Raw genomic sequence first — 26,579 nt, forward strand, 5'->3', positions numbered from 1 at the left:
TAGATCATGGCCTGTTGTTCGTTAGGGGATAGCTTAGGATGTCTTAGATTAGATCCCGCTCCCGCCACGGAAATAGTTGGCAGGCAAGCAAGTTTCCAACGGATTACTCCTGTGTTTACGGCCGACCCCGCTGTTTCCTCTCGATAAGACATACGCATGCGGTCGTTCCTCCCTTCAACATCCATCGTATCCTCCAATATTTAAGACTTCTCGAGACCCGCGATCTCAACGTCTTTCTTAGCAACGATCAGATTTGTCTCTTCCCAGTTTGACCCATACGACAGGCGTCAATCTCGAGAATCCAGCTCGACATGTCTGCAACAAAACTTCCGAATGGACTCAGGACTTTCGGTCCGAAGGCCAACTGCACTCTCGAGCTCTGTCCTCTAGAAGCCAGTCTTCTGAAGTATCAGCCTTCCATACCTGCCAACAGTACCTTCATCGCTCTTTTCGCCCTCGCTATGATCATCCATAGTGTGATCGGGTTTCGGGCAAAGACGTGGGGGTTCACGGCAAGCGTCATTGGCGGATGTTTGGTGGAAATTGTCGGCTATGTTGGACGACTCATTCTACATGACAACCCCTTTTCATTCGGCGGCTTCCTCATCCAGATCAGTAGGTGATGCAATGCCCAGCCCGCCGTATTTGTCTAACCATGAAATAGTTTGTATTACCGTCGCCCCTGTCTTCTTCTGTGCCGCGATCTACGTGATGCTTTCTAAAGTGTAAGCCTACTTGCTGTCCCACGTCGATGAATCCGTCGCTAACATGTGGGCAGGATCATCACTCTCGACCGATCGATATCCCGCTTCAACCCGCACCTCTTCTACTACGTCTTCATCCCTTGCGACATCATCTCCCTCATCCTACAAGCCACTGGTGGTGCGTTGTCGAGCATTGCGAACGATAAGAGCCAGGTACAAAAGGGCGTCAACGTCTCCCTAGCAGGTCTCATCTTCCAAGTGGTGACTCTAGTGGTATTCTGCATACTCTTCGCAGATTATCTCTTTGCTGCCTACAGGTCGGGTGCGCGTGAAAGAATCACCAAACACATGAGTGTATTCTTGGCGTTCCTATTCGTGGCAACCATCCTGATTCTGGTTCGGTGCTCGTATCGTATTGAGGAGTTGAAGGAAGGATATTTCAGTGTTCTCTTCCGGAACGAGCCGCTCTTCATCGGGCTCGAGTCATCGTAAGTGGTCATAGATCCCAACCTTTCTCTGGTACTGGAGCCTAATATCAATCAAGGGTCATGGTTATTGCAGTTTTCTGCCTCGTCATCGGAAATCCCGCAATCGGGTTTAAAGAAAGCAACAAGAGAATGAGTACCATGTCTGCCACAACAGATGTCGAAAACTTTCACGCGCCGGAGAGGGGAATGACCATGAAAAGCGTTGCTACGGGAAAGTCTCCCGCGGAGGACACCAGAGTATGAGGTGGTGCTACGAAAAATATTTTGAGTGGTTTTTGCGACCCCCGAAAGGCCGACCCACCAGCATTAGTGGGGTTAGAGATGGATCACGATGGATCCACGTCTTGTTCGGGGGTCGCAAAAAGACAGCAAATTTTGTATCTGGACTTTTTCTTTCCTTGTGGGGCTGAAAGCGGTTCATCAAGAGTTCATGGGTCTCACTGGAGAATCATGCTGGGACGTTATTGCCTCTTGTATTTCTGTCTCGTCTGTTTTCGTACCAAGATACCATTTCTCTGCTTTATACAAATATGTAGCCATAATCATAAGCCTTTTACTCTATCTTCTCCCGCCAGCGCTGTCTTCAAGAGCGATATTGTCGCTCTTCAATAGTGTGTTCGGCGGTTAGGCAGCCTACTCCCTGGAAAATACCTCATGTCTGGTCTTTCGGTTGCCTCGGTATTTTCCGTGGCGATTGTGCATGCAGCAATCGCCTCTCGACTTGAAATTGTGGCCGGCGTTTCGCCTGTGGTCAGAGATCGTGGGTCAATTTAATCATGGGTACGTTGCGATGCTACCTAGCCTTCTTCCCTCAACTTCTTTTTCATGGTTTGCCGTCTGTGAGCACACCTTTTTGACTGCAGTATGACTCTGGCGGGAAAATATGCGAGGGCCAAGATGACCTCCAGGCCGCCTCACAAAGAAACCTCTATGACCACCTACGGTGGCAAGGCTACTCGTGAGGATGTGAATATGTGTGTGTGTGTGTGTGTGTGCTCTCATTTACGCCGTTGCTTCCCTCCTTACTTACATAGGGCAAAGGGTGTCCAGCCGTCAGACGAATCTCGTGTGGACGAGTTCAGGTGAATCCGGCAAGTAGCCAGGCATGCGGCCAAAGTTGCTGAAGTCAGTGCGAGGACGTCTCCTTTCGCTTTCCAGCCAACGACCTGCTCCATCACTGGTCTCATTGCTGGCCTCGCACTTTGGCTCTGCAATCGAGCGCACCTTGCTTCTCCTTCTCATGTAGCAAAACGTCAGGGCGATTGAGATGGACATGAGCGCGAGAGCCGAGAACACGAAAACTACAACGATGAGTCGCATTTGTTGGCTCCAGTAGCTCGGGGCATTTCCAAGTTGTTAGACAAGGCTTCTGTACTTCTCCTCCCAAATGTTGGACATGGTGTCTGGGATGGTGGCGATGTTTTCCATCTTGGAATGTGAATTGATAGTCTTGCTTTTGAAGAGTTGGGATCTCGAGATACTGTTTGTTGGGTGAGGGTGTGCTGCTACGGGAGGAAAATACGCAGCAGTTGGGGTGCACAGAGCGATGATAAGTGATATCACAACTGTAACTCCGAAAGCGAATGAAAGTTCATCGCCTGAAAGTTCACAGTCACTGGAAAGTCGAGCCTTTTGGTAACAGGGGTCCACAAAATCGTCTCTTACTTTTGCTTTCTCCGAAGACAATAGTTAGAAAGCCCAGCCTCCGGTGCGACCAGCTCGCACCAGTTGCAATATTTTACAAGATAGAACATAGTGGCCGATGTGCCCATTCTTCATTGACAGACCACATGATGCAGAGGGTATTCACTGTAAATACGCACTTCAGGCTGCCAGATTGCTTAATGTATTTATACCAACAATAACGTTAAAATGGTGCGTGCTAGATAGCACAGCTGGAACCCTGAGGGCCAGCATTGAAGAATCGAACAGTTAACCCTAATCGGCAAGCTCTTCTCTGTAGCTTCAGGCAGGCCTAATGTTATGTCAGTAAACAGAGACGCACAGCTCCACATGATGGAAAACTCACAATCTGAAGCCCCCAGTCCTTTGCTGGAACATGCCCGTTGGGTCAACCTCCGCTCGAACCTTTTGAGCAAGCTCTCGCTTCTCTGGCTTCAATCTCCCCCAGTAATCCTGTCGGAAGTAGCCGTCGTTCATGAAGAGTGGCCTGTAGATGTCCGGAAGGGTGCCGTCCGCAATGAAGCCATCCACCCGAGTCTTCATGCCGGAGTACAGGTCAACCATGGTGTTGTCGATCGTGGCGTCATCAAGCTGTGAAACGTAGGAGTAATCAAACTCAAAGATGATTCTGTCGACATCATCATCGAGGTCCAAGAGATCGCCGCCTTTCTCACGTGCGATGCGGGGCAGGGACTTTGGAATAGGCTGGAAGGCAATGGATGCAATCATTCCGAAGACGCCAGCCTTCGCGGATGACGTGTTGTACCAGTGGTCGTAGTACGAACGCATAACCTTCGCTCCGTCGGCAGCGGAAGGAAGGGCAGTCGTCTCGGTCGCAATGGTGTAGACGCTGCCCTTCAGGACGAACTGGTTGTTGGATGTCAGAAGGTCCGTGTAGGATCGGGACTTGCAGCTGTTGATGGTCGGGCCGATGTCGAGGAACTCCTTGAAGACGTTGGCGGGAGGTTCGGGGCCGTCGTAGAAGAGGAACAGAATCCAGATGTCGACAAGGTTCAACACGGTAAGCTCGGAGGTGGCGATGATGGCTGCCTTCGGGTCGTCGTAGTTCTCAGTGAAGTTGCGAATGGCTGCGAGAATCTTGTCGGTCTTATCGGCACCGAAGACCAAGTTACCGCCCCAGATCTAGTGTTGTGTCAGACCGTGCCAATTCCAAAGTCCCAGCTGATGAGTGTGTCCCTACCTGACCGATGGGATGAGCTTGCAACACGTATCGGGTTACGATACCGAACGCATTGCCGCCCCCCTTGATAGCAGCAAGAAGGTCGGGGTTCGTCGTGTTGGATGCGGTGACAATCGTTCCGTTGGCCAGAACCATCTCGACCGACACAATGTTGTTTGATGCCCAACCATACTGAGTGCTCAGGAAGCTGAGTCCGCCTAAACCAAATTAAAATCAGCATCAATCCTCGTTCAATGTCCTCAGACCTTCCGTCGTACCTCCAAGCAAGTATCCACCGACGCCAACGTTTCCAATGCGGCCGCCGACGACTGTAACTCCGGTCCCGTCGAGAGCGGCGTGGACATCCTCCCACTTGTTTCCAGGCCCCACACTAACGGTGTTGCTCGCCTTGTCGTAGATGACCTCCTTGAGTCCCTTGGTGGAGATGAGCGGGCCATCCTTCACACTGGCATAGTAGTTGTTGGGGTTGTGTCCTCCCGACTTGACGGCAAAAGTCTCGTTGTTGGTTCCCAAAACCTTGACGATGGCGGAGACCTCTTCGGCACTGGTGGGGACCAAGATGCATCCAGGTTTAAGGTTACCGCACGCCGTGGACCTACACCTTTCGTCAGAACAAACAGAAAACAGACACCAGAAACAGTGTTAACCTACCAGTAATTCAGCTGTTCTGAGGTGTATCCGATGTCGAGTCCCTGGAACTTCTGGATGCTAGTGCCGGTTGAGACTTGGCTGCATGTTGCGGATTCCGCCCTGACGGCCGTTAGGAGGCCCAAGAAAATCCCCAGCGTACGGGAAAGGGTGATTCCAACCATGACGGGCAAGTTGTCAACGAAAGCGAAACCCTCCAGGAAACCCGCGCAGAGAGAAAAAACCCGCTTCCCAAATAATTGTAATCCCATGGGTGGTCTTATATTTCAAACATTTGAGATCCCATCAGATCAACGTGGGTGACATGAGCATCAACGCGAAATATTGGACACGTCGGGGGCCTGCATTGCAACCTTGCTCCACAAGCGAGGGCTGAATTAGGAAACAGGTTCGCTACCGGCCGATAAGCCCATGCATCATGGGCCGTGGGCGGAGCAGCTTCACAGCCAACTTTTTTTCTTTTCTTCCTTACTTCGTCCCTTCTCGGATGGAAGCTTTCGTTTAATTTCTTAAGCTCGGCTGTAGCTTTCTGATGGCTCGTAACGCTCGGATATTGAAACAGTGGCAAGGTTGACGGTCTGTCTGTTGGCGCCATCCTTGTGCTATGACATCCCATTTGCCCTTTGACGTCTCTGTCAGCTGAAGTTCAGCTCCAAGCAAAAGAGGGCGCGGCCACTTGGCGAACAGGGCCAACGACAGCACCGCCCCGGATTCTGCGTTGAGACATTGTGCATAGCCATGCTGCTGAGTGGTCGGGTTCAGATTAAGGCCAAGGACGGAGAGTTTGCAGGCCTTCCGCCTTCCGTTAAAGGAGGCCATCGACAGGGGCGAGTCATGATAGCTAGCCGAAGTGCGGGTCTACTATTTGGGCCCCCACGCCGACACATGCATCGTGCCTTGGGCTTCGAGGAATGAAGCCGTGGCATCATCGTGAAGATGGCAGCAGTGCAGCTTGGCTTGGGCTGCAATGTATGCGCGCTTTTCCGTCCATGTTTATTGTTTGTCCTAGAAGCCAGGGGCAATGTTGAGATTCCCGGACAGAAATTTCCCACGCATATTGGTCAGTTAAAGGCCTCAAACGTGGCTCAACCATACCTGTCCATGTCCGGGTCCGCAAGAAAGTCACGAGACGGCACCTGTTCCCTGTTCTCCCGTAACATTCCCCCGACTCGAGTGCCATTGCCCCGTCCGTGATATCGGAGATACCACCGCGTGTTCCACGGAGGTGAGAAACCCATGGCACAAGAAAACTTGACCGTCTTTGCTTGTGGGCATGCTGCACACGATCTGCCGAGGGCAAGCAAACATGAAAACACAAACAGAAAGAAAAGCCCGAGAATGTCTCGGGTTCATCTCGCGATCGGACTCGTCGGGCGAAATAGGCTGCAGACGATCATCTGTTTCCGCTCTGAACTTGTGGATCTGCGAAGTTTCCACGTTGGCCGAACGTCGATCCCACTAACGGTCGCGGGGCCGCTGCGGGACCGTCGGCGTTCTCGCCTGCCGCTGACTGGTTTCCCGGGGTCGGTGACTCGGCTGGCAGAGTTTAGCCTCAAAAGCTCCAAATGAAGTTGCGGAGGGAAATGAATCGGCCCCATTCAGACGCGCGTGGCTATCAAGAGAGACGCGACCGAGCCACGACTTAGTATCCGTCTTTGTGGCAAAATTAAGCCGTGCACACCTACTCCGACGGCGAGAATTTCCCCTTTTTGGAAGTAGATGGTTCAAGTATCCATAAAAGTTGTCCGAAAGAGATGTGGTGCAGACGTACAATGGTCTGGCATGAACAAGCCGGTTGTGAGACAGTCCCGGAGCGTCGCCGTTTTCGTGTTCGGTGGGAATGCGGCCCATCCCGTCGACAAAGACGGACTAATATTAATTAAGCATAAACAAATACCCGCATGTTTATATGCATAGATACGTACGAATACTGACTTACTCTTGCTGGGCTCGAAGAAATCTCCCGCCTGGTCTATTCTTTCAATGGCATCCATGGTAGTGCATCTGCACCGTCACATCCACCGCCCTGCACCGATCCCGACATGCAAGATCCTACGTCTTCCCCAGGTTGAGGCTGAAAAATGACAAAGTGGGCCGGGTCGCACAGAACAATAACATCGAAACTCGACCAACAGAGTAGAAGTCATGGTAACACAGAGTCAAGCTGCCGAGGCAGATCTTCTCTCTGAGAAGGTACTCGTGTACGCCGTGATCGGGGTATAAGGTGCCGACAGAGGACAGCGGTTGATGCAAGTTCTGACCCATCAGAAACCATTCGACCCATACAGACACAGGTGGATTGGAAACATAACCCGTTGATGCTCCACCCATTCTATCAAAAATGTGATCCCCTCTTCAGCCAACCAAACTGGCGGTGTGATCTTCTTTTGTTGGTTCTATCGGGAGACGGGCGGTCCTCCGATGGCCAGTGGAGCCTGTCAAGCCCCAAATCCAGCCGTTTGCAGCATTTCGGCTGGAACGCGCCGCAATGAAACTCACCCTTCAGTGCAGGTCGATGTACCTCGCCGCAATCGTCACCCCATTTTTAGCAGTCTTCATCCTATCATGCTCGGGCAAAACCCAGGCACCGCATATACCGGCCAATAAGCATTCATCGTCGGTTCGGGCTCTTGGCTGTTGGTGCAAGTTGAGCGGGAACCCCGTGAACAAGTACCTGTAGCTTTGCGATAGGCACATTTAAGCTCCGTACAACGTCAGAAGTACAATCTGTTGCGGGCAGGTGATGTTGAGAGGAAAAGAGAGAGACGCAAGATGGGACAGTTGTGCGTGGGATCTGGAACCCTGCTCTGGTGCTACAATGTATAAGCAATTAAGAGCCGTCGTCGCCGCCACATTACTTCGGTTTCCGCTAGTCCTCTCCCCCACCATTAGTTTTCTTCTCGCGCCTTCTCCGTTCTTACATTTAATCGGGTGTTGATTTGCCTCATCCCGCTTGCGCCCAGTGAGCTGTGCGTCGCTGTTGAACAATGTGAATTTGACTTTTGATACCACACTTACAGCATTCCTCCATTGCGTCTGTAATCCCATCCATCAACCACACTGTGCGATCATGCAGACCTCAGACCTGCAGGATATAGATGGGCCAGACCCTGACTTTGTAAGCCTCTAGGTGCTCAGCGAAACGGTATTGAAATGTGTAGTTGACGTGAATACGCGCAGGATACTGAAGTGGACGAAGCGCTGGGGGTAGAAGATGTCAGTATTCTTCTCTTGAACTGACTCTGTGTTGTTAATGCATCCACAGAAAATGAGAAAATTGTCGTTAACATCTATGCTCGGGCTGCAGGACTTTGAGAGAGCGTCGCTGTATTCTGTTAAGTCGGAAATCAAGAGGTTCCAGTTTGAGAATGGCAGGACTTACCATTCGATGAGTGAAGGGAGTGCGTCTTCACTTGCCTCACTACAAGTTTGCTACGCTAATGCTTGATAGAGTATAACTACCCAAACGATGATGTAAGTGATGCCATCTCGGGAACCTGATCGTGACCAAGATTCTGATTGGTGTGATCAGGAAGAGAATAGCCGTCTAGGTATGTCTTCCGAGCCCCGTGGTTCAATGTCGATGTTCTGATGAAAACAGAGTTACAGCATCGCATCTGGAACCTTACACTTGACGGTGAACTAGCGCTATGTCCAGCACACAAGACGGCTAAGAACGTCTTGGATATGGGTACTGGAACTGGTATTTGGGCCATCGACTACGGTAAGTTCCTCTCTAATATCAATTACTACCTGTTTAAAGGGTCTGCGATGTCTTTCATCAAGAGTGTTAGTATACTTACAAGCTCGTTACAGCGGACGCCTTCCCATCTGCACAGGTTCTAATCGTCTGCGGTACGTAAACAGTGCATTTAGCTAACCTACAAGTAGGTCATTGGCGTGGATCTAAGTCCGATCCAACCAGAATGGTAAGCGTACTCTTACATACGTCCACGAAGTTTGAAGCAATGATCTCATTGAAGCTGTCCAGGGTCCCTAATAATTGCAGCTTTGAGATCGATGATCTGGAGAAGAGGTGGGCCTGGTCAAAACCGTTCGACTTCATCTTCTGCCGGACCATGGAGGGGTCCTTTTCACACCCGGTCAGCATCATTCATAAGATTTACGAGTGAGTGGACCCCTGCAGAACTTCAACGCATTTACTCACCAGCACGATCAGGGCTTTGGAACCCGGCGGCTGGTTCGAGACAGGAGGCTTCGTGCTTCCGATCGGCTGCATCGACAACACCCTCTTCGAGTACCCGGCTCTCATGCGCTGGCACGAAACCATGTACGAGGCCGGCAATGCCATCGGCCGTTCCATCGAGAGTCCATCGAAGCATGTAGACGCCATCCACGCCGCCGGCTTCGTTGACGTCACTGTAAAGAGGTTCGCCTAGCCGCTAAACTCATGGCCTAAAGAGAAGAAGCTCAAGGAGATTGGTATGCTGCATTACGTCAACCTCGACTTGGCACTAGAGGGGCTGTCCCTGGGCTTGTTTACACGCGCCCTTGGCTGGACACGACAAGAGGTTTTGGACTTCTGTGCGGAAGCGCGTATGGACTTGAAGAACAGGAAGGTCCACGCATATTGGAACGTGTAAGTCTACCTATCTATTGTCCAACTACTTTTCTTCAGAATAGGTGTGTTGAAACGTAGTCGCTTGATCCTTGGTGGAACAGATAAGCATCTCGTTACTAACCTTTGCAAGCAAATTGTGTATGGTAGGAAGCCAGGAAAGGCGTAGAGCATGCATAGTTAGAAGGTTGGACTTCATCCCTCAAGACACACTCGCTAACCCAAAGGTTGCAATGTAAGTACGTAGATGTACATAAGAGTTCTATTACACAAGTTCTAGTTTACATACGGGAAGAGGACACTATTTCCATCGTCTAAATGGGTGTGCTTCTGTGTTGAAGACAAACTCATCAAGACTTACGAGTCCCGGCTCGCTGAAGATGAGGTAGAAGTACTTTAGCGTCTCGCCCATCCAAAACGACTCCATGGAATCGCTCGCCGGCGGCTTTCCATTCGCCGTCACGTCCCACACCGCAGTGTTGGCGAGGTCGGTGCTCGTCGCGTTGTCGATGGACGTGAACATGTCCCACGCGGACTCAAGAAGCGCCGCGTCGCCGCTGGTGCGGTACATCACAAAGACGCTCTCAATGGCCTCAGGGCGGAGGATGTACCGCCGGTCTGGCACCTCAGAGAACCCCTTGACAAGCTTCTCGTCCTTGATGATCTGGTCGACGTCATCCCCCTTGTCGTTGCGCTGCTTGACGTGCTTCTTCCACAGGGACTCGTCCCACGCGCACTCTTCCTTGGAGGGACAGGGGACCATGTAGAACGTCTCAGGCATGATGCCGTGCGGGAAGACTTTGTAAGCATAGATGCACCCGTCCACGAGCTTCCTCGCGACGTCAATCTCGGACGCACGGCCGTAGAGCTTGCTGCCGAGCGCAAAGAGGCCGCCGAGGAAGCAGACGAGGTGCTGGCCCTGGGGCTCCAGCTCCACACCGGAGTCGCGGGCGTGCGCCTGGCCCGCAATGAGGATGTCGTCGTTTGCCGGCGTCATGGGCCGGAAGAGGTTGTGGGTGATCATGGGCTCAACAGCGGTTTCCCACATGGTGCGGTACATCTCGCTGCGGCCGCCGACAAGGGCGGACATCTTGGGGAAATACTCGTAGAGGGAGTCTGCCATTGCGCCAAGGGTGTAGTCGTCGCCTTCGTAGAAGATCTTCTTCTCTGGGTTGACGACGAGTGGGAACAAGCCCGGGATCTTGGTCTTGTTCTGCTGCGCCTCAAAGATTTCCATGATTCGCTGCGTTGCGTCCCACCATTTTGGGTCGCCGGTCAAGATGGAGAGGCGGGTGAACTCCATGCATAATGATCCAATCTCAGCCACGAGCTCGCCGTTCGGCGTGGACTGCTCCTTGCCGTCGATGGCGTCTTTAATCTTCCAGCGCGTGATGGGCATCCTGTTGGGTGTGTCAAAGGCCTTGTAGAGCATCTCGCCGACCTCGACAGCCTTGCGAAGAAGGCGCACGTCGTTGCTGAGGTCAAAGGCGGAGAGGAAGCCGCCCAGGTAGCGGATGGTAGTCTCAAAGACGTTAACCTCCTGGAGGTCGGTCATCGTGAAGTTGATGGTCTCGGCAGCGGTGACGGCGTCGGCGAATTCCTCCTTCATGCCCATGATCCAGAGCGTGTCGAGGGAGTCAACGAGAGTGGCGGCCCAGCCGCCGAAGGTGTTGCGGCGCGAGCCCGACACAGGGGTGAGTTCGTCGGAGAGCCATGCGTGCGCCTTGTACGAAGCCCAGGCTTTGGAAAAAGCGGCTTTCACTGTTTGTTGACGCTCTTCACGAACGCGGCGGTGGTCGCTTGATTCGTGGGGGAAAGTCGCCTGGACCTGGGGGAAGCGGACGGATGGCGACGTTGGGAGGGGACGGAGCGGCTGCGGGGCCGGGTTGTGCACCGTGACGGTCTTCCAAAAGTAGTAATCTGATGATTCTGTCTTCCAGTCTATTGGTGTTGGCACCTGAGCTGACGATCTGAGGCTGGGGATGCCGCCGTCCGTGTGCCAGAGGAGTAGGAGAATGACGGAGACCGGCAAGCCGATGAGGACGATGCCTGGCATTTTGCGCCTTGCGAGGAGCATCCTTACTCGGAGGATGAAACGAAAAGGAAAGAGTTTGTTGGTTCAAGACGTTCGAGCCGAGCGGCCAGGCCGGATTTCTGTCCTTATCAACCCTTCCGGTCGGTGTTGTGTCTTATTTTTGGAGCAGGAAAACGGAGAGGAGTGAAGGTTGGGGGCTCGGCGCTTAAGGTCCGGGGTGACGGGGAAGTTGGGGGAAGACGCCGGCTTGAGCCACCCTTGCCTCATGACGGTTGGTTTGCAACTCTGGACAGGACCCCTGCGGGAATAGCCTTGGCGGGGGAACATCACTGGCGTAATAGGGAGGCGGTAACATGAGACGAGGCTCGGACCCTGGTCTGTTAAGATCGTTCCTGGTCTTTTGCCCGGTGCTGGGCGCGGAACCAACGGCTGTGTTGGTGTTGGATACATTGTCTTTTTCGGGAAGGCGCGTTGGCGTTTGCTCAGGGGCAGGCCAATTCCGTTTCTTCGTCATGATTGGAGCTAGTGCCGTTGTCCCGACTTAGGAGAAGCGTGTACTTGTCACAAACTCTCTTTGCCTGACCAGTTTACGTGAGACGAACTCAGCATTCACCTGATGTACTTCGGGCTGTCGTTCCCAGTAGACTCGAGGCTGCAGGCGAGAAAAACAAAAAAGAAGCATAAATCAAGGTGTCACCTCCTCCGCCCGATCGATTGCAAACGCACTCCAACCGCCGGACCAATTTCATCTACATGTAAGTTAACGCCCGAACCATATCCTCGGGACGGACCGCTGGCTTCAATTGGTCTTCTGCCGTATCAGCCCCATCGTCTTGACATGGATGTTGTCTTGGCTGACCTATCACGGGGTCGTAATCGTATCCGTTGCGCCTTCAACCAACGACAGTTTTTTCATACCAGAATGCACTGTATTTGGCTGGAAAAGAGACAGTGCGAGCAAGCTTTCTGGCAAGAAATTGTTTGTGACTTGGATCGCTCATTCAAGATTCAGCAGGCGGCCGAGGTGGGTTGAGCAGTCACACAGTTGGTTGCGTGGTGCGACTAGGTCAATGGTCCCATCCGCACCAACAGCCCCGACGCAAGGGAAAGATGCTCATAAGCTAGTCATGTCTTTGTGAGGACGTTGGCTTCCGTGCCATCGATTCCCTCTGCAATTTTTCTTCCCAACTCCGGTAGTTCATGGTATTTGCTACTCGTTGAATCAGAGTCTAGGCCCTGGAGTTCTGGACTTCTTGATTCCTCAAGATGATTTCCGTCATTTTGCTGTCTTACATCTTAATCCTTTCATTTTCATCTGCTTTTATCGAGGCTGCATGCTATTATCCCAACGGTAGCATTGCCCCCAACGATACACCATGTCGAGACGATATAGCCGAGTCAACTTGCTGCGGGCAGGGTTACGCTTGCCTCTCTAACGGCATGTGCCAGGCAACAGGCTCGGAGTTGCAAAAGGATGGTGCCACGGAAATCGTTAGGGGAGCTTGCACAGACAGGTCGTGGCGAAGTTCAAGCTGCCCGTTGTTCTGCATCAATCCAGAGACCGACAATGTTGGAGGAGGGATAGGCGTTGCCAAGTGCCAAGGTACGACGCAAGAGTTGTATTATTGCATCAACTCGGTCCAAGATCAGGTCAACTGCACCGCCAAACAGAACGTCTTGTTCTTCCAACGTAAGTTCAGTTGCTATTCGTGCATGTCAAGGTTGACGTGTCTTCTCATCATTATCGACCCGGCTGACGCATCCCGTAGAATCTGCATCCGCAATCACAACCATCGGTGTCGAGGCGACAACTTCGATAGCGTCCACAACAACAACATCCGAGCTCAGTGCATCGGCATCAACATCTGCAGTAACCTCAGCTGCCACAATAGACCCGTCGAGACTACCGAGCCAGAACCCCATAATCACAAGCAGTGCCGCGCAGAGCCCGACAAATAGCCCAACAAACCAGCCAGACGCAGAGAGCGACCGCGGCGTAACGATTGGGGCGGCCGTCGGCGCATCGATCGGCGGCTTAGCCCTCGGAGCGTCTGGTGTGTGGCTGTTCTTTTTCTTGCGTCGACGGAGGCGGGCTAGAGAACAGGTCGTTGGAGACAGGGCTCCTTCTTATGCTCCTTCATACGCTCCTCAGTACCAAAGCCCTCCACCGCATCAAGTCTATGAAGCGCCAGTCGAGTGGAAGCCACCGGTCAGTCAAAACCAACATTTCAGCCCGCAAGAGCTGCCGGCATGGGAGCACAACAGGAGGTGATCAAGGCGTGTATGAAGTAGCAAATTAGATTGGCACTTTATAGACTGTTTCTTGATGACCACACACTCGTCATCTTACTGTTTTGAAGTTTTGGTATTTGGGCGGGTGTTGGCTACCTGAGTGGACTGGGTGGATGGTAATTATATACAACAACGATGACGACTATGATGACAGAAGAGTCGAATACGATCGCAGAGGCAATGGCCATAGAGACATCAGTAGATGTTTGTTGGGCGGGGATGATCAATATTCTTCTGCCTGTCAACAAGCTCCTGCTCAAAGACGCAAAGCCTGGGCGGTGTTGAGACAAGTTCTGAAGGAATGTTGACCCTCAAGCACTTTTATTTTATATACCTATTAGATATCCTATATGTCCAACTGTTTTCTCAACATGATCCTTCGTACAAATGTCCATGTGGTTATATAAGCCCCTATGTTACCAATCCCGGTCCTGCCCAATGGGAAAGGAAGATGAGAATACTCGCAAATCAGATTGCACCTCGGTGAGACCTGGGATCTTCGGTAATTTTTCTGCGACCCGACAACCACCTCGGCCACGCCCAGCACTGAGTAAGCACCTTGATCCTCGTTTCCATAGCTGATCGTTTTGTCTTCACCTCCGTCCTGCGTGATTACTGCATCGCGTAATCTACGCCATTGAAGACTCAAAGCAATTCCATAAATAGTGAAAGTTCAAGATGCCGGCAGCATTTGGCCATATACGCTGTGGCGCATACTCGAGAAATGTTTCCGCGCTGAAGCCCCGCAGGCGCTGGGTTACCCCTAACCTCCTTGGGCCATCTCGGTGTCGAGCCTTCAGCTCCTCATCCAAGCCTATCCCTCCAGAAGGGTCGTGGGATAGTCATGTCCACATCATCGACCCCATCAGATATCCGTTCGCCGCTAGCATCAAGCCGCCTAAAGAGGCGACGATGCGCCAAGCACTCGAGAACGCTGACCGCCTCGGGTTGCCGAACATGGTCTTTGTCCAGCTATCGACGTACGACAACGACAATACGTGGGTGCTAGAGTCCCTCAAACGTACGGGGCCGGCTAGGGGGCGTGGTGTCGTCGCTTTTGACCCGGAGCGTGTCGACCTGCAGACTCTCAAAGAGTGGCACGATCTTGGTGTCCGAGGTGTTCGAGTCAACCTCAGATCTTCCAAGACTGTTCTCTCGAAGAGCGAGATCCGGAACGTGCTACGCAAGTACGCCGAAAAGCTTCGGCCCTTGAAAACATGGTCGATCGGATTATACGCCGACATGGAGATCTTCGACCACGTCCAGCCCTTGATCCCCGAACTCCAGGTGAAGGTTGTCCTTGAGCACTTCGGCTCTCCAGCATTCCTGCCACTGGACCCGTCGAAGCAGCCAGGCTGGGATGCGCTGTGTCGCATGATGGAAGACCCTAGTGTCTACGTCAAAATATCCGCCCCGTATCTGTTCTCTGCAGATGCAGACTTCTCCAACTTGGAGTCGTTGACAAAGGCGCTTTTTCGCATGCGTAACGGAGCGGGAGTTGTCTTCGGTTCGGACTGGCCTCATACGAAATTGCGGGGATGGGATGCGAAGCCGTTTGAGGAGAAGGTGGTGCGGTGGTGCGATGGGAACGAGGAGCTACGGGAGAAGCTTTTCCGGAGTAACGCGCGAGAGCTATGGGATATTGAATGATGCCGCTTCAAGATTTAAGCGTGAGACAAGCTTATGAGGTTCAAATGTCTTCATTCATGAAGGGAAAAGCAGATACAAAAGTCAAGCGTAAAGATAGACTTTCCTTCGTTGTCTTTTTTCCGAGTATCGACTACGAGCTTTGCTATCGGGGCAAATATTCCTTGCTACCCGAGCGGGTAGCGGGCATACCAAGGCGACAATGGGAACGATGGGGACGATAGAAGTAGTGGAATTGTTTAGATAAAACAAAATGTTGATTTAATGTAGGTAGTTCTCCTCCTGATTAACTCCGAATCATCCGCCCGAAAAGCAAGACTCTCAATTATTTATAAATGGTTCATAAATGAGACTTGACGAATATGATATCCATTCTGCTGCTCATCTTAAAGCTCCTCTCTCTTCTCATCCAGCTTCTCACCAGGCAAAAGACACTGCCACTCACTTCCATCCCACACGCCCTCCCTCGGAAACATACAAACCCTCCTAACCTCCTTCCCAAACACTTTCCTCCCGTCCTCCTCCTCGATCGTCCTCGCCTCGAGATCTTGCGGCGGAACTCCCTCCTCAACCCACTTCCGCAACCTCTCCATCGCATCCCACGGATACGGCCCGCCGTAGAGCGGACTACAATGGCTCATCCCTGGAACCTCGAAATACCTCCAGTATTGCTCAATCTCAACTCCGCGACTCTGCTCAAGCTTCTTCGCCCGTTCGTAGAACGCCCTCGCCGCCAGCACCATCACCGTCTGGTCCGCCATCCCATGCCACATCAACATCTTCCCCCCGCGCTGCCTGAACCTCCTCAAATCGTGCGACGTCCCAATCGTCGACGTGAACTCCTCCACGCCCTGCCTAAACACATCTCGAAACTCCTCCATCGTCATATTCCCCACGTCAAACTCGGGATCCTTCTTGACGAAGTACTTAATCCAGTCTTCCGCAACCTCAAACGGCTCCCCTTCACACTCCCCATCGTCATCACACCTCACATTCATCAACCCAAGCAATCCCACCAGCGGCGCCCCAGGAACATACCCATACCCGCCCTCCACAACCCTCCCCTCCTCATCCTCCAGCCCCCTCATCGCCCTCCGCAAAACCTCCACCGTCCGCTCGTCAATCCGTCCCTTCTCACCACCACACTCAAACCCCCGTCCCTCCAACGCCTCAAAATCAACCTCGCACTCCCCCAATCTCCCAATAATCCCATCCACAACACCATCCGCGGCATCACAACCCTCAACCACCCCCCTCACAACCTCCCTCACCTCGCACTCGCCCGGCCACCACCCCATCTCCGCCATCACAACCTGCGGCCGCATCATCCCACTCACAACAGCAGGAAAATCCACCGCGGGACACATACTCAACACCCCATCCCACCCCCCCTCATCCCTCGCCGCCAGCACCAACCCCTGCCGTCCCCCCGTCGAACACCCAGCAAAATACCGCCATCCCTCCTTCTGCCCATAATACTCCCTCACAATCCCACCCCCAACGTCCCCCATCTCGCCCACCCCACGATACGCAAACTCCACAAACCTATCCCAATCCAAATTCCCCCTCCCCTTCAGCGCCCACTGCTTGACCGGCACCCCCTTCCAATGCCCCCCATCCGTCGCCGCAACAGCATACCCTTCCTGTACCCCAGCAGCCATGAAATCCCCATCAACGTCCCCCGCCACAAACCCGCCCCCTCCAACGCCCAGCAACCTCCCGTTCCACGCCTGCCGGTCCAGCGGGAGCCAGACGTGCACACTGACAACAAAGTCATACCCCGGGTGGACGTACGAGACCGTGACGTTGCAGAACGGCGCCACGCCGGACGGGGGGACGGAGACGGCCGCGTCGGGCATCCAGCCCGGGTGTCCGGTGTAGTCCCGCACGACGGCGGCCGTGGTGCGGACGTGGGATGCGCCGGGGAGAGGGGGGAATGTGAACTTGGAGGGGTGGCATTGTGAGATGCCAGCACCGGCTGCGGTCGCGGGTAGGGAGAGGGTGAGGAGGGATATGAGTAGGGCGGCGAGTTTCAGTGATATCTCCATTCTTTTCGGAAACATTAACCAGCAAGTGCACAAGTCTGCGAGATAAGAAGAAATTGTTTCAAGAAAGTATCCAGATATGTTGATCTAGTTCTCGGAATATCTGCCCAACTGCACAAGCCTCACCGCCTTCCCATCCCCGCGGCGTCTCACATTGGCAACACATTCCTCACCAACCCGCATATGCCATCACCTCTGCAGCATCCCAGCACCAAAAGCGCTTCCTGAAACACAGCGCTTACATCTCAATCCCCCAAGTTCCACGGAACACCACCCCTCTCCCGGCGCTCTCGGCCCAAATCCCAGACCAACTCCGAAAAGGCCCCACAAACGGCGCGGCAGGCGGGGGTGGAACCACGGGACCGATCGGCGTTCCCAGCAGGCCGGATAACACCCCTCATCCGCCACCAGTTGCAGCCGGGGCGTCAGCTAATCTAGCGCCCTAACCCCGCGACAATTTCTGGGATCGCCCAGACGCCAACGCCGTTGATTGGTTCCAGAACAATCCACTACCGCCGACGCCAACATCATCATGCATAAAGGCTGGCAGACCTCTGGCCATCTTCTTCAAGCCTAGCAGAGCCCTTGGATCACAAGCAAATAAATCTTCCGATAAGCACTATGACGGCACCGAATACACCACAGTCACAGAAGCATGTGTCAAACGGAACCATTTCAAAGCATATGCGTCGTTATTCCTGCCAATTGTACGCCCTACAGACAGATGTATGCCGCCCTCATGCGATGGCCTCGGAACCATCCATCAACCACCAAAGAAAAAAGTCTTGAGCATCATCCTGGTCTCGCAAACTAGAGGAAAACCAAGCTCGGGTATCTAGCCCACCTGTCCATCCTTCCAGTTCCCAGCCCAGCCGGGCTCGCAGGCGGACATGAGATGCCCGACTCCAACCGCCAGAAGAGCGACATATTACTATCCACCACCTCAGCATCCCATAATGAGTGGGTATCTCATTGATCGTGAGCAAGCGTTACGGGGAATCAAGAAAAGGCCAAACATATAGCTCTAGATGAAACTGTAAAACTGAGAAACATTCGCAACCGGCCCCGAAACAAGACAGAAAGCGGACAAAAGTCCAGATATCAAGATAGACCATAACAGAAATAAGCGACAGAAACGGGGTGAGCTGAGAGATGCGGGCGGCGACGCCCCAACGAAAACATACCAAAGCAACGCTATGTAACAACGCCAACGGAGAAAAAGATGCAAATTGCCCACCAACCGGTAAAACGGGATATCATGAGTGAAAAGCGACCGTATATCGTGCAGAGTGTTCGATGCTCCTTGCCGACATGTAGATATGAAAAAGTCATCAGTCGTAGCGTATGTAAACCATGCCGTGGAGAATGGTAAGAGATTCGTGATATATGATAGTTGGCCGGCCTAGTAGGCCGCGGCGGTTGTGCCTTCGCTAGTGGCGACGGCAACCAACGCCTCCAGACGCCTCAGGGGATCGGGGTTGCCAGTCCGATCGGCGCCCGGCTGCTGCTGCTGGGGTGGCTGCGGCTCGGCCTGCCTGGCAGGGAAGCCGGTGAAATGGTTCATGTTGGGGTGGATCATTCTGTTGACGTGCGGACCACGGGGCTCATGGATAGGTGCCTCGGGTCGAGGGCCATGAACGTGGCTGTTGGTGGGTCCATGGTACCAACCATGTCGCTTGGTCTCTCTGGATGCGATTGAAGGCATCGACATGGTGTGGTGGTGGTTGCGAGTGAACGCGCTCGAGTTAGAGTACGACGGCGGTTCAACTTCAAACCGCACAGTCGGTGGGTTCAGTCGCACTTGCTCTGCCTGTGCCTGCACCGCCTGGTTCACCTCATTCGCCCACGCACCGGCGCTATCGCGAGGCGGCGTCGTGTTGGTGATGTCCAGTCTCGTGAGGCCTCGATGAAGCCCCATGTCCCATTGTGCGACGTTCCTTCGGCCATCGGCAGCCGCATCGGATCCCGGAAGAAGCGCCGGTGGGTGAGCGGCTTCATCCACCATCATGGGAGACGGAATGCGCCTCGGCGGCGAAATCTGTCGGGATGGCAGCGGGTCAAAGGACTCAATACCAGGCAGTCGCAGGGTCTGCTGTTGGTTTGTCACATTGGCGATGGGCGGTGCCGGGTTTGGCTGGATCTGGCCGGGCGTCAGGACGTTGCTGAGGTGGCTGGTGTTCGTGTTGAAGTTCCTGGTATCAGGGTGCCAGGTGCGGCGGCGCCAGGCTTCATCGGCATTGGATGATGTCGAGTCCCGTCGGCCAGACCAGCCCGAAGTCGGTGTTGTGGGAGAGGCCAGATGGCTGCTCGCGGCCGGGGAGTAGGCACCGTTGTTGGAGGCGTTCACGGGGCCGCCGTACATGACCCGGTTGACCGGTCCTCCGTGAGGAGACTGGAAGGGGTTTGCACCCGAGGGAACGCTGAGACGACGTCCTGGAGTCCTGGAACCCGAAGAATACATACTCTGGGAACGAGAGTGGGAGGTGGTAGGAGACGCAATACCAGACCATCGCGGACTGCTCTGCCCAGTCGTCGAAAACGTTGCGGAAGTTGGCGTGCCATACTCGGTCGGCGACACAGGGCGGTAGCCGTAAGGACCATCGCTTCGGTACGACTCAAGGGAAAGTCGAGACCGGGGGTCGGTGGCCATGACCAGGGGAGGGGGCCGTCGGCGAAGATCGTCCCTCACTCCACCAAAGGCAGGGCCGATGGAGCCGACGCTGGCGATGCTGGATGTCGACAGGGACTTGGAGTGTCCTCTTACCGGGCCAGATGCACTGCCAGCGGTTGACGAGCGGGCTCTGCCACCCTGCTGACGTACGCGCTCGGTGCGCATTTGCCTTTGGAATCGCGCGCCGGTGGCTGCCAGGGAGTCGATCGGGATGTCCTCGTTAACGTGCACCGTCTGTGCGTGTTGTCGCAGGTTGTCAAGCCGGGAGAACCGTCGCGAACAGTGGCACTGGAATGGTCTCTCGCCAGTGTGTTTCCTAAGTAGATCGATCAGCAACTAGTGCAACTAGAGGGTGGGGTTATTCTCGTTACCGAATGTGTCTCGCCAAATGCTCACTTCTCGTGAAGCTCAGGTTGCAGGGTGGATAGTCGGTGCAGTAAAATCGCTGCGACTTCTTCTTCTTGCTGGACCTAGTACCGTCGGCATTGACGCTGTCATCGTCTGACCCTGCGCCATCCTCGCCAGCCTCGCCATCTGACTCGTCCATGTCGACGTCCTCGGAGTCTCTTGATTTCCTTGAATGCTGCGAGTTTGCTCTCGTGGGTGTCTTGACCTTTTCGGCACTCTCGGGGACCTGGACAGCCTGCGGAAATGGTGAGCTAGGCAGCGGCTTTTGTGATGCCAACCCGCCGCTGCCACTGCCAAAGGTGGCCTTCGTTGGCGTCTTCACCTCCTCTGGGATAGTCTGCGGCGTCTGAGGGTGCGGTGCGGTGCTGGGTCTCGGGGTAGTGGGCGACGTCGTCATTTTGTCGTCAGCCTTGGCTTCAGCGGGAAGCGGCGAATTAACTGGTCTGAATGCGGCAGCCATGATGTGTATTGAAGAGCCTGCGTGAGCAAGCAGTATTGGCGGCGATCCGGTGGGATATCGCAACCGTCAAATAAGTGTGCACGCAAGCTTGCGAGGCTGGGAGACCACTCGAATACGGAACGTGCGGAGAGAAGAGCCTGCGGAGGCTTGGTTGAGGGTTATTTCAGCCGAAGTTGTGCGGGCGGAGAAGGCTGGAGGGCGGAGGTGAGAGGGAGAAGAAAAAAAAAAGAGAATGAAAAAGGTTATATCAAGTCATTCAGGTATCTCCGGAAGCGAGGGGTTCTTCTTCCAAACTGTGGGCGGTGCTGACGGCAGCTTAGGTTCGAGGAGCGACACACAAAGATGTCGTGAACCACAAAGGTGAAGAGGTAAAGGTGGACGAATTGTGGTAGAAATGCGACGGCGAGTCGATAATGAATCCTGGGCCTGGGTGGGGTGGGGTGGTTTGCTGGACAAGGTGTAAGGCCGGTATGAGTACTCTTTACGGTACGGTCGGTAAAGGTAGCGTGGTTGAGTGGAGGACGAAGAGGAGAGAGACAAGTTGGTAGGGCGAGGGGCAGGCGGCTCTAGAAAAGGACTGCCAGGGGAGTGTGGCGATGAATGGTCGATGATGAAAGACGTGCCCTGATCTGACCCTGCTGGCTGCAGCAAAGTGGTTCCCAGCGGTTCTTCGCTGACTTTTCTTCCCCCTGCCTCTGGCTTTGCGCCTGCTTGCGTTCGTTCACGTCTAGCGGGACGTAGTGTCGAGAGCTGGGCAGAGTCTGTTCTGGGTAGGTTGGAGTAGCCAGCCAACCAGCCTCCTCTGAGGAGGGTGCGTATTGGGGGGATCCGGCGCACCAGGTCGGCGAATTTGGGTGGGAGCGTCTGTGGGCTATCGCAGAGCCAATGCAGTCCGTTCCAATGCCAACCAAGATCCGAGGTGACGGGTTCCCGGCCTTCTGGAGGAGCTCGATTTCAGGAGCAGGAGGAGGCGAAGATGCACAAAACGCTTTGCGTCTGTCCCGTTCCTGGTTCTGCGATTTCGAGAGTTGCCGGTTTACAGTGCGTTTGTTGCGCTTGCTGACCGATGATCGGTTGAATGCCGAGCGCAAGGCGGCGGAGCGCTGAACGCAGAGTTGTGGGGAAGGTATTCCGGTATTCAGAACCGTTGTGGTTGTTGCTGGGCCGATGTATGATCTGCCGGTCAAGAGAGCTCAAAGAGGTCGGCTCCGATAGAAGACGGAAAGGTGGACGAATGTCGAGGACCTGGAGAGGGAAAGAAAGAGGAAAAGCGTCGGCTGCGAGGTGCGAGGGAGGATTGGTAAGTAGTTGACGATGGCCGTTAATGGCACTCAAAGCGAGCAGAAGGGTAGGCGGTACGAGACGGCCTTGGGTGGACACAAGGGCGGGCGGGCAGGCCAGGTCCAGGGCCACAGTCAGGGCCAGGCGCCAGGGTCAGGGTCAGAACCAGGAGCTGGCGGCGGTAGTGGTGTCGGTGGAGTCGATTGGCGGGAGGTACAAGGGGAAGGGGTACAGACGGTACGGAGTACACTCCTGCACCATCAAAGTCGGACGGTTTGATTGTGGAATCCCAGTCAGCCGGGCGGTTGGGGGGCTCGCAGACTGAGACGGACTGACGACGGACGGACTGACGACGGACGGGAGGCGATAATGTTCGGGATGGTGGGAAATGGGAGTGCTTGCGGTCCGTGAGCGGGAAGCCGAGGGCAGAGGGAAGCTGTCGACGCAGTCGGCGGCTTTCTGACGGACTCGTGGAAAACGGAAGAGGCGGTGGTGTCGGTTGGCGGTGGTTGTGGTGGAGGAGGACAGCGTCGAAGGCATCCGTAGCGCAGACCGTATACATCCAGCGCCGCCGTAAAGTACCTTGCCTGGTGGGCTGGCTGGCTGGCTGGCTGGCTGGCTAGCGGGCACAGCAAGCGACGAGGCGTCTGCGAGGAGGAGGAGGAGAACGTGGTGACTCCAAAGCCGGGGCCAAGGGGGGGTGGTTGGCAAAGGTGACAGGGCGGCCAGGGCGGCCAGGGCCAGACGTAAGGTACCGATTCTGGGCTGGGCTGACTGGATCAGGTCCGGCCAGGATGTATCTCAGGTCCAGGAGATGTGATGTTCTGACTCCTGGATTAATGGCCGTCCGTGGGTTCGAGTATAGCCAGGCACACGGGATGAAAGGTCGAGGGACGGACGGCGATTGGCAGAAGGCTGGGGATTGACGGTCGAGGTTGACGAGGTCAAAGTCAAAGGCAGTGGTGGTTAAATGGGGAACAGGCGTTCTGTGCCTGTGACTGGCCGGGCACCCGAGGATGCGATGGAGGCTTCTGGTGGGTTGACTTGACTTTGAGCAGAGTCGCATGCTGATGCTTGTTGCTGACGGCGGATATTGTTGGTGCGGCGGTTTCCATCTGTCTGTCACTCTGCGCAAGGTGGCAGTGGGTTTCGGTCAAAAAGGCCGTGGATCCAGATGTAGTGCAGTAGGGCAGACACAGAGTGACAGATACAGACAGCCAGACAGGGCCAGGGCCGACGACTGACTGCCAGTAACCTGTTGGCAGCGACTTTGCAACTTTCAGTTTGGGCAAGCCAAGCCCGCCAGGAACCTTGCCCTTCGTTCGCTGGCTGGCTTTTCCTTGTCTGTCTCGTGCCGTCGCTGGCGCCTTGTCTTGCTGCCCTGACTTGACCTGCGACCCTCCGCAGGGGTAGCAGCACTGAGCAGCAGGCGGAGACAAAAGACAGAGTTGGACGGATACGGACGCAGAGAGAACTCGGCAGGATGCATTCGGTGCCACGAAGCCTGCGTAGCTAGATCCCTGGGTCCCTGGGTCGGTCCCTGGGGATGGCTGTCTTGAAGCTGTTTGCTTGAGGAAGCAAAGTGGGCGCCGGCGACGGAAGATGGAGGGGCGATGACGGCAGCTGGAGTGTCACTGGGAGCTGTTTCCATGGACATCCGTGCTAGGAAAACATCGAGAAGGTGGCTGTGAGCGTGCGTGTCGGCGACGACGGCAGCCAGGACGGTGGTGGTGGTCGGTGTCCAGGCGAGGGACGGGAGGGTGTTGGCTGTGCAGTGATGGTGGTGTTGGCGGTGACGAGGAACCTTCCATGGAGTTGACGTGCACTGGCGACGACAGCAGAAGAGAGGAGGGGGGCCCAAAGACATCCGACATGACCGGCGGAGACGGCATCGGGGAGGCGACGGCGGCGGCAATAAGCACACGAGCGAGGACCGGGCAAGTACGACGACATCGGGAACCTTCTGCTTCTTTCCATCTCGGGCAGAGTTCATCTCAGGTCTATCTTATGGCAGTCGCGAGGGGAAGCCGCAGGTTCCGCACCTGCCTCAACATCCCGTCCCAGATAGGTAGGCAAGGCAGGTAGGTACCTAAGGTACTCAGTCTCTTCCTCCGAATTCTGCAAAGAACAGGAAGCGGCAGACGGGCGGCAGATGGCAGGAAGCAGGCGCGGCCACACGAGGCAAGAAGCAGCAGCAACAGCAACAGCGGCAGGAAGCACCTTACTTGAGGCAGGCAGGCACTTGCTAGTTTTCTGTGGCTTCCTGGCTGCAGCAGCAAGCTGTCAGCGCAGAAAGCAACGTTCGTGGAAGGCACGGTGAACAATGCCCGCAATACTAAGTGTGTACCTACCTTAAGTACCTAAGGCAGGCAGAGTGGAGCAGGCACGGCAGGTACGGCAGACGGACAGCACGACAACGACAACGACAACGACATCCTTGCCCCTTCCATCCATATCTGTGTTTTCCTGTAAAAAAGACACACGGAGAGGAAGAGGGAGAAATAGAGTGGTCGGCGACAATCTTAGAAAAAGGTAGCAACAGACTCCACGCTTCACGTCTGCACTGCACTGCATTTTGCAGATGCAGACGAGAGGCAGGAGCCCAGGTTGAGGCAGGCAGAGAGAGGCAGGTACCCCTCTGCCCCTCCTCCACCGCCGAGGTACCTTTTTTTTTTTTTTTTTTTTTTTTTTTTTCCCTCTTCCTCCCGTGCCCCTCCCCCTCCCCCTCCTCAACCCCCTCCATTGCCCCGCCCCTCTTTTTTCGCTGCATCATGCGAGGGGTTGGGCGCACTCTCACAGGTTCACAGTCGTCTTTTTCGCAGCTGGGAGCATCTGCTAGCGCGGCTTAGGCCAGGTACATGTCAAGGCACCCAGGGACACACCGTCGAGGTACCTCGCCCAGGTACCTCTACCTTGCTTGCGCCCCACCCAACGGCACCTTAAGAGGTATTGCGTAGCTGCTGGCGTCTGTGAGCCCCCGTCCAAGTCCCTGTCCCTGTCAACCATCAACCTAACGACCTTTCTTTTTTCACTCTCTTCTGCGCCAGGGGGGCCACGGGGGGTTCCCTTCTATAAAAAGCCACTCACGACCTGGATCACCACACGGGCGGGGGGACGGGTGCTGGAGGACGTGGACGGCTAGGAACAGGAAGGGGCCTGTGCGCCGCCGTCAACCCGCCAAGCGACGAATCCACCCCGCAATCGAGGCGCCGCCGGTCCAGTCCCGTCTCCGTCCATACTGCATAGTAGCTATGGCACAGGGCCCGACCTGGACCTGGGATCGGCGAGGTGCCCGTTTGATAGAAAATGCCCGTACCAAGATACGCGCCCTCATACGACCGGGTGCACTATATTCAAAGAGGAAACCACGTCAAGTTGACGAACTGGGGCCGGCACCGGCTCCAAACGGCTCGGAACACCTGGAACACGGGCCACTGCCTGCCTCCGTCTGCCTTAAGGTGCCTTTCCTTGACCCTTACCTTGGCTTGAGGAACCTTACCTCGCCCGACCTGCGGGACGCCGAACGGGAATGGGAGAGAGCATGAACCACGCGGGTGCCAGATTGATGGCCGGCCGAGGTGAGCTTAATTGCTGCGTCCACCTGGACTTTGACCCAAACACGAACCCAGACATGGACCTGGACCTTGACCCTACGTCCGTCTCCTTCCGTGGCTTCCGTTTTGCGTAAAGACATTTTCGCCGAGGCGCATAACGATGGACGACTGAGCGCGGAAGCATCTTGATGAATATCGGCTGGCCCTGACTAACCGAGGGCATCATGAGTCTCTGGTGCAACAATAAGCGCATCTGATATTGTGTCTTGTAGATGGACGCGGGATGAAGAAAATTCGAGATCAGAGTGTACTTTCCGCGTCTAAGGTACCTCCTCATGAGAGGATAGTGAGGTGAGGTCCTTCCTCGCCTCCCTGCCTCGTGCCTGGCGTTCCTGAGGCTTCCATGTCTGATATTGAAAGAAGGAAGGAGCTGACCACCTCCCTGGGAAAAGGAGCAGGAGCATCGCAAGGCGCCATTGCCGTTGCCGGATGCTTGACGGGAGGTGGGTTGAGGAAGTCCAGTGCCACGGCTGAAGGAAGCCACGGCCCACGCCTGCCTGCCTGCCTCACGCCTTCCCGTCCCTGCCAAATAAGGAATGTGGAAGGAAGGAATTCGCTGTCTCTGCCTTCCCTGTGGTGTTGCACTCGCAGTCACACTTCTTCGCAAGCGCACCTCATGTCTCTTCTTCTCTCCCTCCATCATGTCTCGCCGCCCTGCTGCAGATTCTCAGGGAGTCACGGAGTCCAGGTGCCATCGGTGACACACAGAACACAGCCCACAATCACCCATTCCACCCGCCCGTTGACCACGTTTCCTCCTTGTTCATCCGCATCCCCGTCGCAATCGGCATCGGCACATCTGCCATCTCTGCATCTCGGAGCC

The 26,579-nt window shown here is 54.8% G+C and overlaps 8 protein-coding genes across 8 annotated transcripts; 4 read left to right on the top strand and 4 right to left on the bottom strand.

Moving 5' to 3' along the window:
• Positions 1-311: 311 nt before the first annotated feature.
• RSB1-7 (Sphingoid long-chain base transporter RSB1) lies at positions 312-1,435 on the top strand (the record flags this gene model as incomplete). Its single annotated transcript, XM_037321398.1, has 4 exons — positions 312-615; positions 665-725; positions 779-1,192; positions 1,249-1,435. 4 exons carry the CDS (start codon positions 312-314, stop codon positions 1,433-1,435), a joined length of 966 nt encoding a protein of 321 aa, XP_037179867.1.
• A 1,722-nt stretch (positions 1,436-3,157) lies between these two features.
• CGCA056_v006148 (putative FAD-linked oxidoreductase) lies at positions 3,158-4,888 on the bottom strand (the record flags this gene model as incomplete). The annotated part of the gene is made up of 5 exons (XM_037321399.1): positions 3,158-3,167; positions 3,222-4,018; positions 4,077-4,273; positions 4,334-4,671; positions 4,728-4,888. 5 exons carry the CDS (start codon positions 4,886-4,888, stop codon positions 3,158-3,160), a joined length of 1,503 nt encoding a protein of 500 aa, XP_037179860.1.
• A 2,906-nt stretch (positions 4,889-7,794) lies between these two features.
• On the top strand, positions 7,795-9,328 carry tdiE-13 (putative methyltransferase tdiE; the record flags this gene model as incomplete). Its single annotated transcript, XM_037321400.1, has 11 exons — positions 7,795-7,842; positions 7,905-7,940; positions 7,990-8,125; positions 8,176-8,198; positions 8,257-8,275; positions 8,326-8,448; positions 8,541-8,563; positions 8,616-8,653; positions 8,734-8,853; positions 8,905-9,106; positions 9,149-9,328. 11 exons carry the CDS (start codon positions 7,795-7,797, stop codon positions 9,326-9,328), a joined length of 948 nt encoding a protein of 315 aa, XP_037179863.1.
• Positions 9,329-9,498: 170 nt separating this feature from the next.
• On the bottom strand, positions 9,499-11,359 carry Man1b1-0 (Endoplasmic reticulum mannosyl-oligosaccharide 1,2-alpha-mannosidase; the record flags this gene model as incomplete). The annotated part of the gene is made up of 2 exons (XM_037321401.1): positions 9,499-9,504; positions 9,665-11,359. 2 exons carry the CDS (start codon positions 11,357-11,359, stop codon positions 9,499-9,501), a joined length of 1,701 nt encoding a protein of 566 aa, XP_037178815.1.
• Positions 11,360-12,778: 1,419 nt separating this feature from the next.
• On the top strand, positions 12,779-13,610 carry CGCA056_v006151 (uncharacterized protein; the record flags this gene model as incomplete). Its single annotated transcript, XM_037321402.1, has 2 exons — positions 12,779-13,028; positions 13,108-13,610. 2 exons carry the CDS (start codon positions 12,779-12,781, stop codon positions 13,608-13,610), a joined length of 753 nt encoding a protein of 250 aa, XP_037180240.1.
• A 698-nt stretch (positions 13,611-14,308) lies between these two features.
• Positions 14,309-15,280, top strand: ligI-1 (2-pyrone-4,6-dicarbaxylate hydrolase; the record flags this gene model as incomplete). Its single annotated transcript, XM_037321403.1, has 1 exon — positions 14,309-15,280. The coding sequence occupies one exon, from the start codon at positions 14,309-14,311 to the stop codon at positions 15,278-15,280; it is 972 nt and encodes a 323-aa protein (XP_037180175.1).
• Positions 15,281-15,663: 383 nt separating this feature from the next.
• Positions 15,664-17,325, bottom strand: CGCA056_v006153 (putative feruloyl esterase; the record flags this gene model as incomplete). The annotated part of the gene is made up of 2 exons (XM_037321404.1): positions 15,664-16,264; positions 16,916-17,325. 2 exons carry the CDS (start codon positions 17,323-17,325, stop codon positions 15,664-15,666), a joined length of 1,011 nt encoding a protein of 336 aa, XP_037179686.1.
• Positions 17,326-18,724: 1,399 nt separating this feature from the next.
• Positions 18,725-20,861, bottom strand: dvrA (C2H2 finger domain transcription factor dvrA; the record flags this gene model as incomplete). Its single annotated transcript, XM_037321405.1, has 2 exons — positions 18,725-20,309; positions 20,365-20,861. The coding sequence occupies 2 exons, from the start codon at positions 20,859-20,861 to the stop codon at positions 18,725-18,727; spliced, it is 2,082 nt and encodes a 693-aa protein (XP_037179685.1).
• Positions 20,862-26,579: the final 5,718 nt, after the last annotated feature.

The sequence above is a fragment of the Colletotrichum aenigma genome, assembly GCF_013390185.1.
Source record: "Colletotrichum aenigma strain Cg56 chromosome Unknown KSG_Cg56_contig04, whole genome shotgun sequence".
Taxonomy (NCBI): Eukaryota; Fungi; Ascomycota; class Sordariomycetes; order Glomerellales; family Glomerellaceae; genus Colletotrichum; species Colletotrichum aenigma.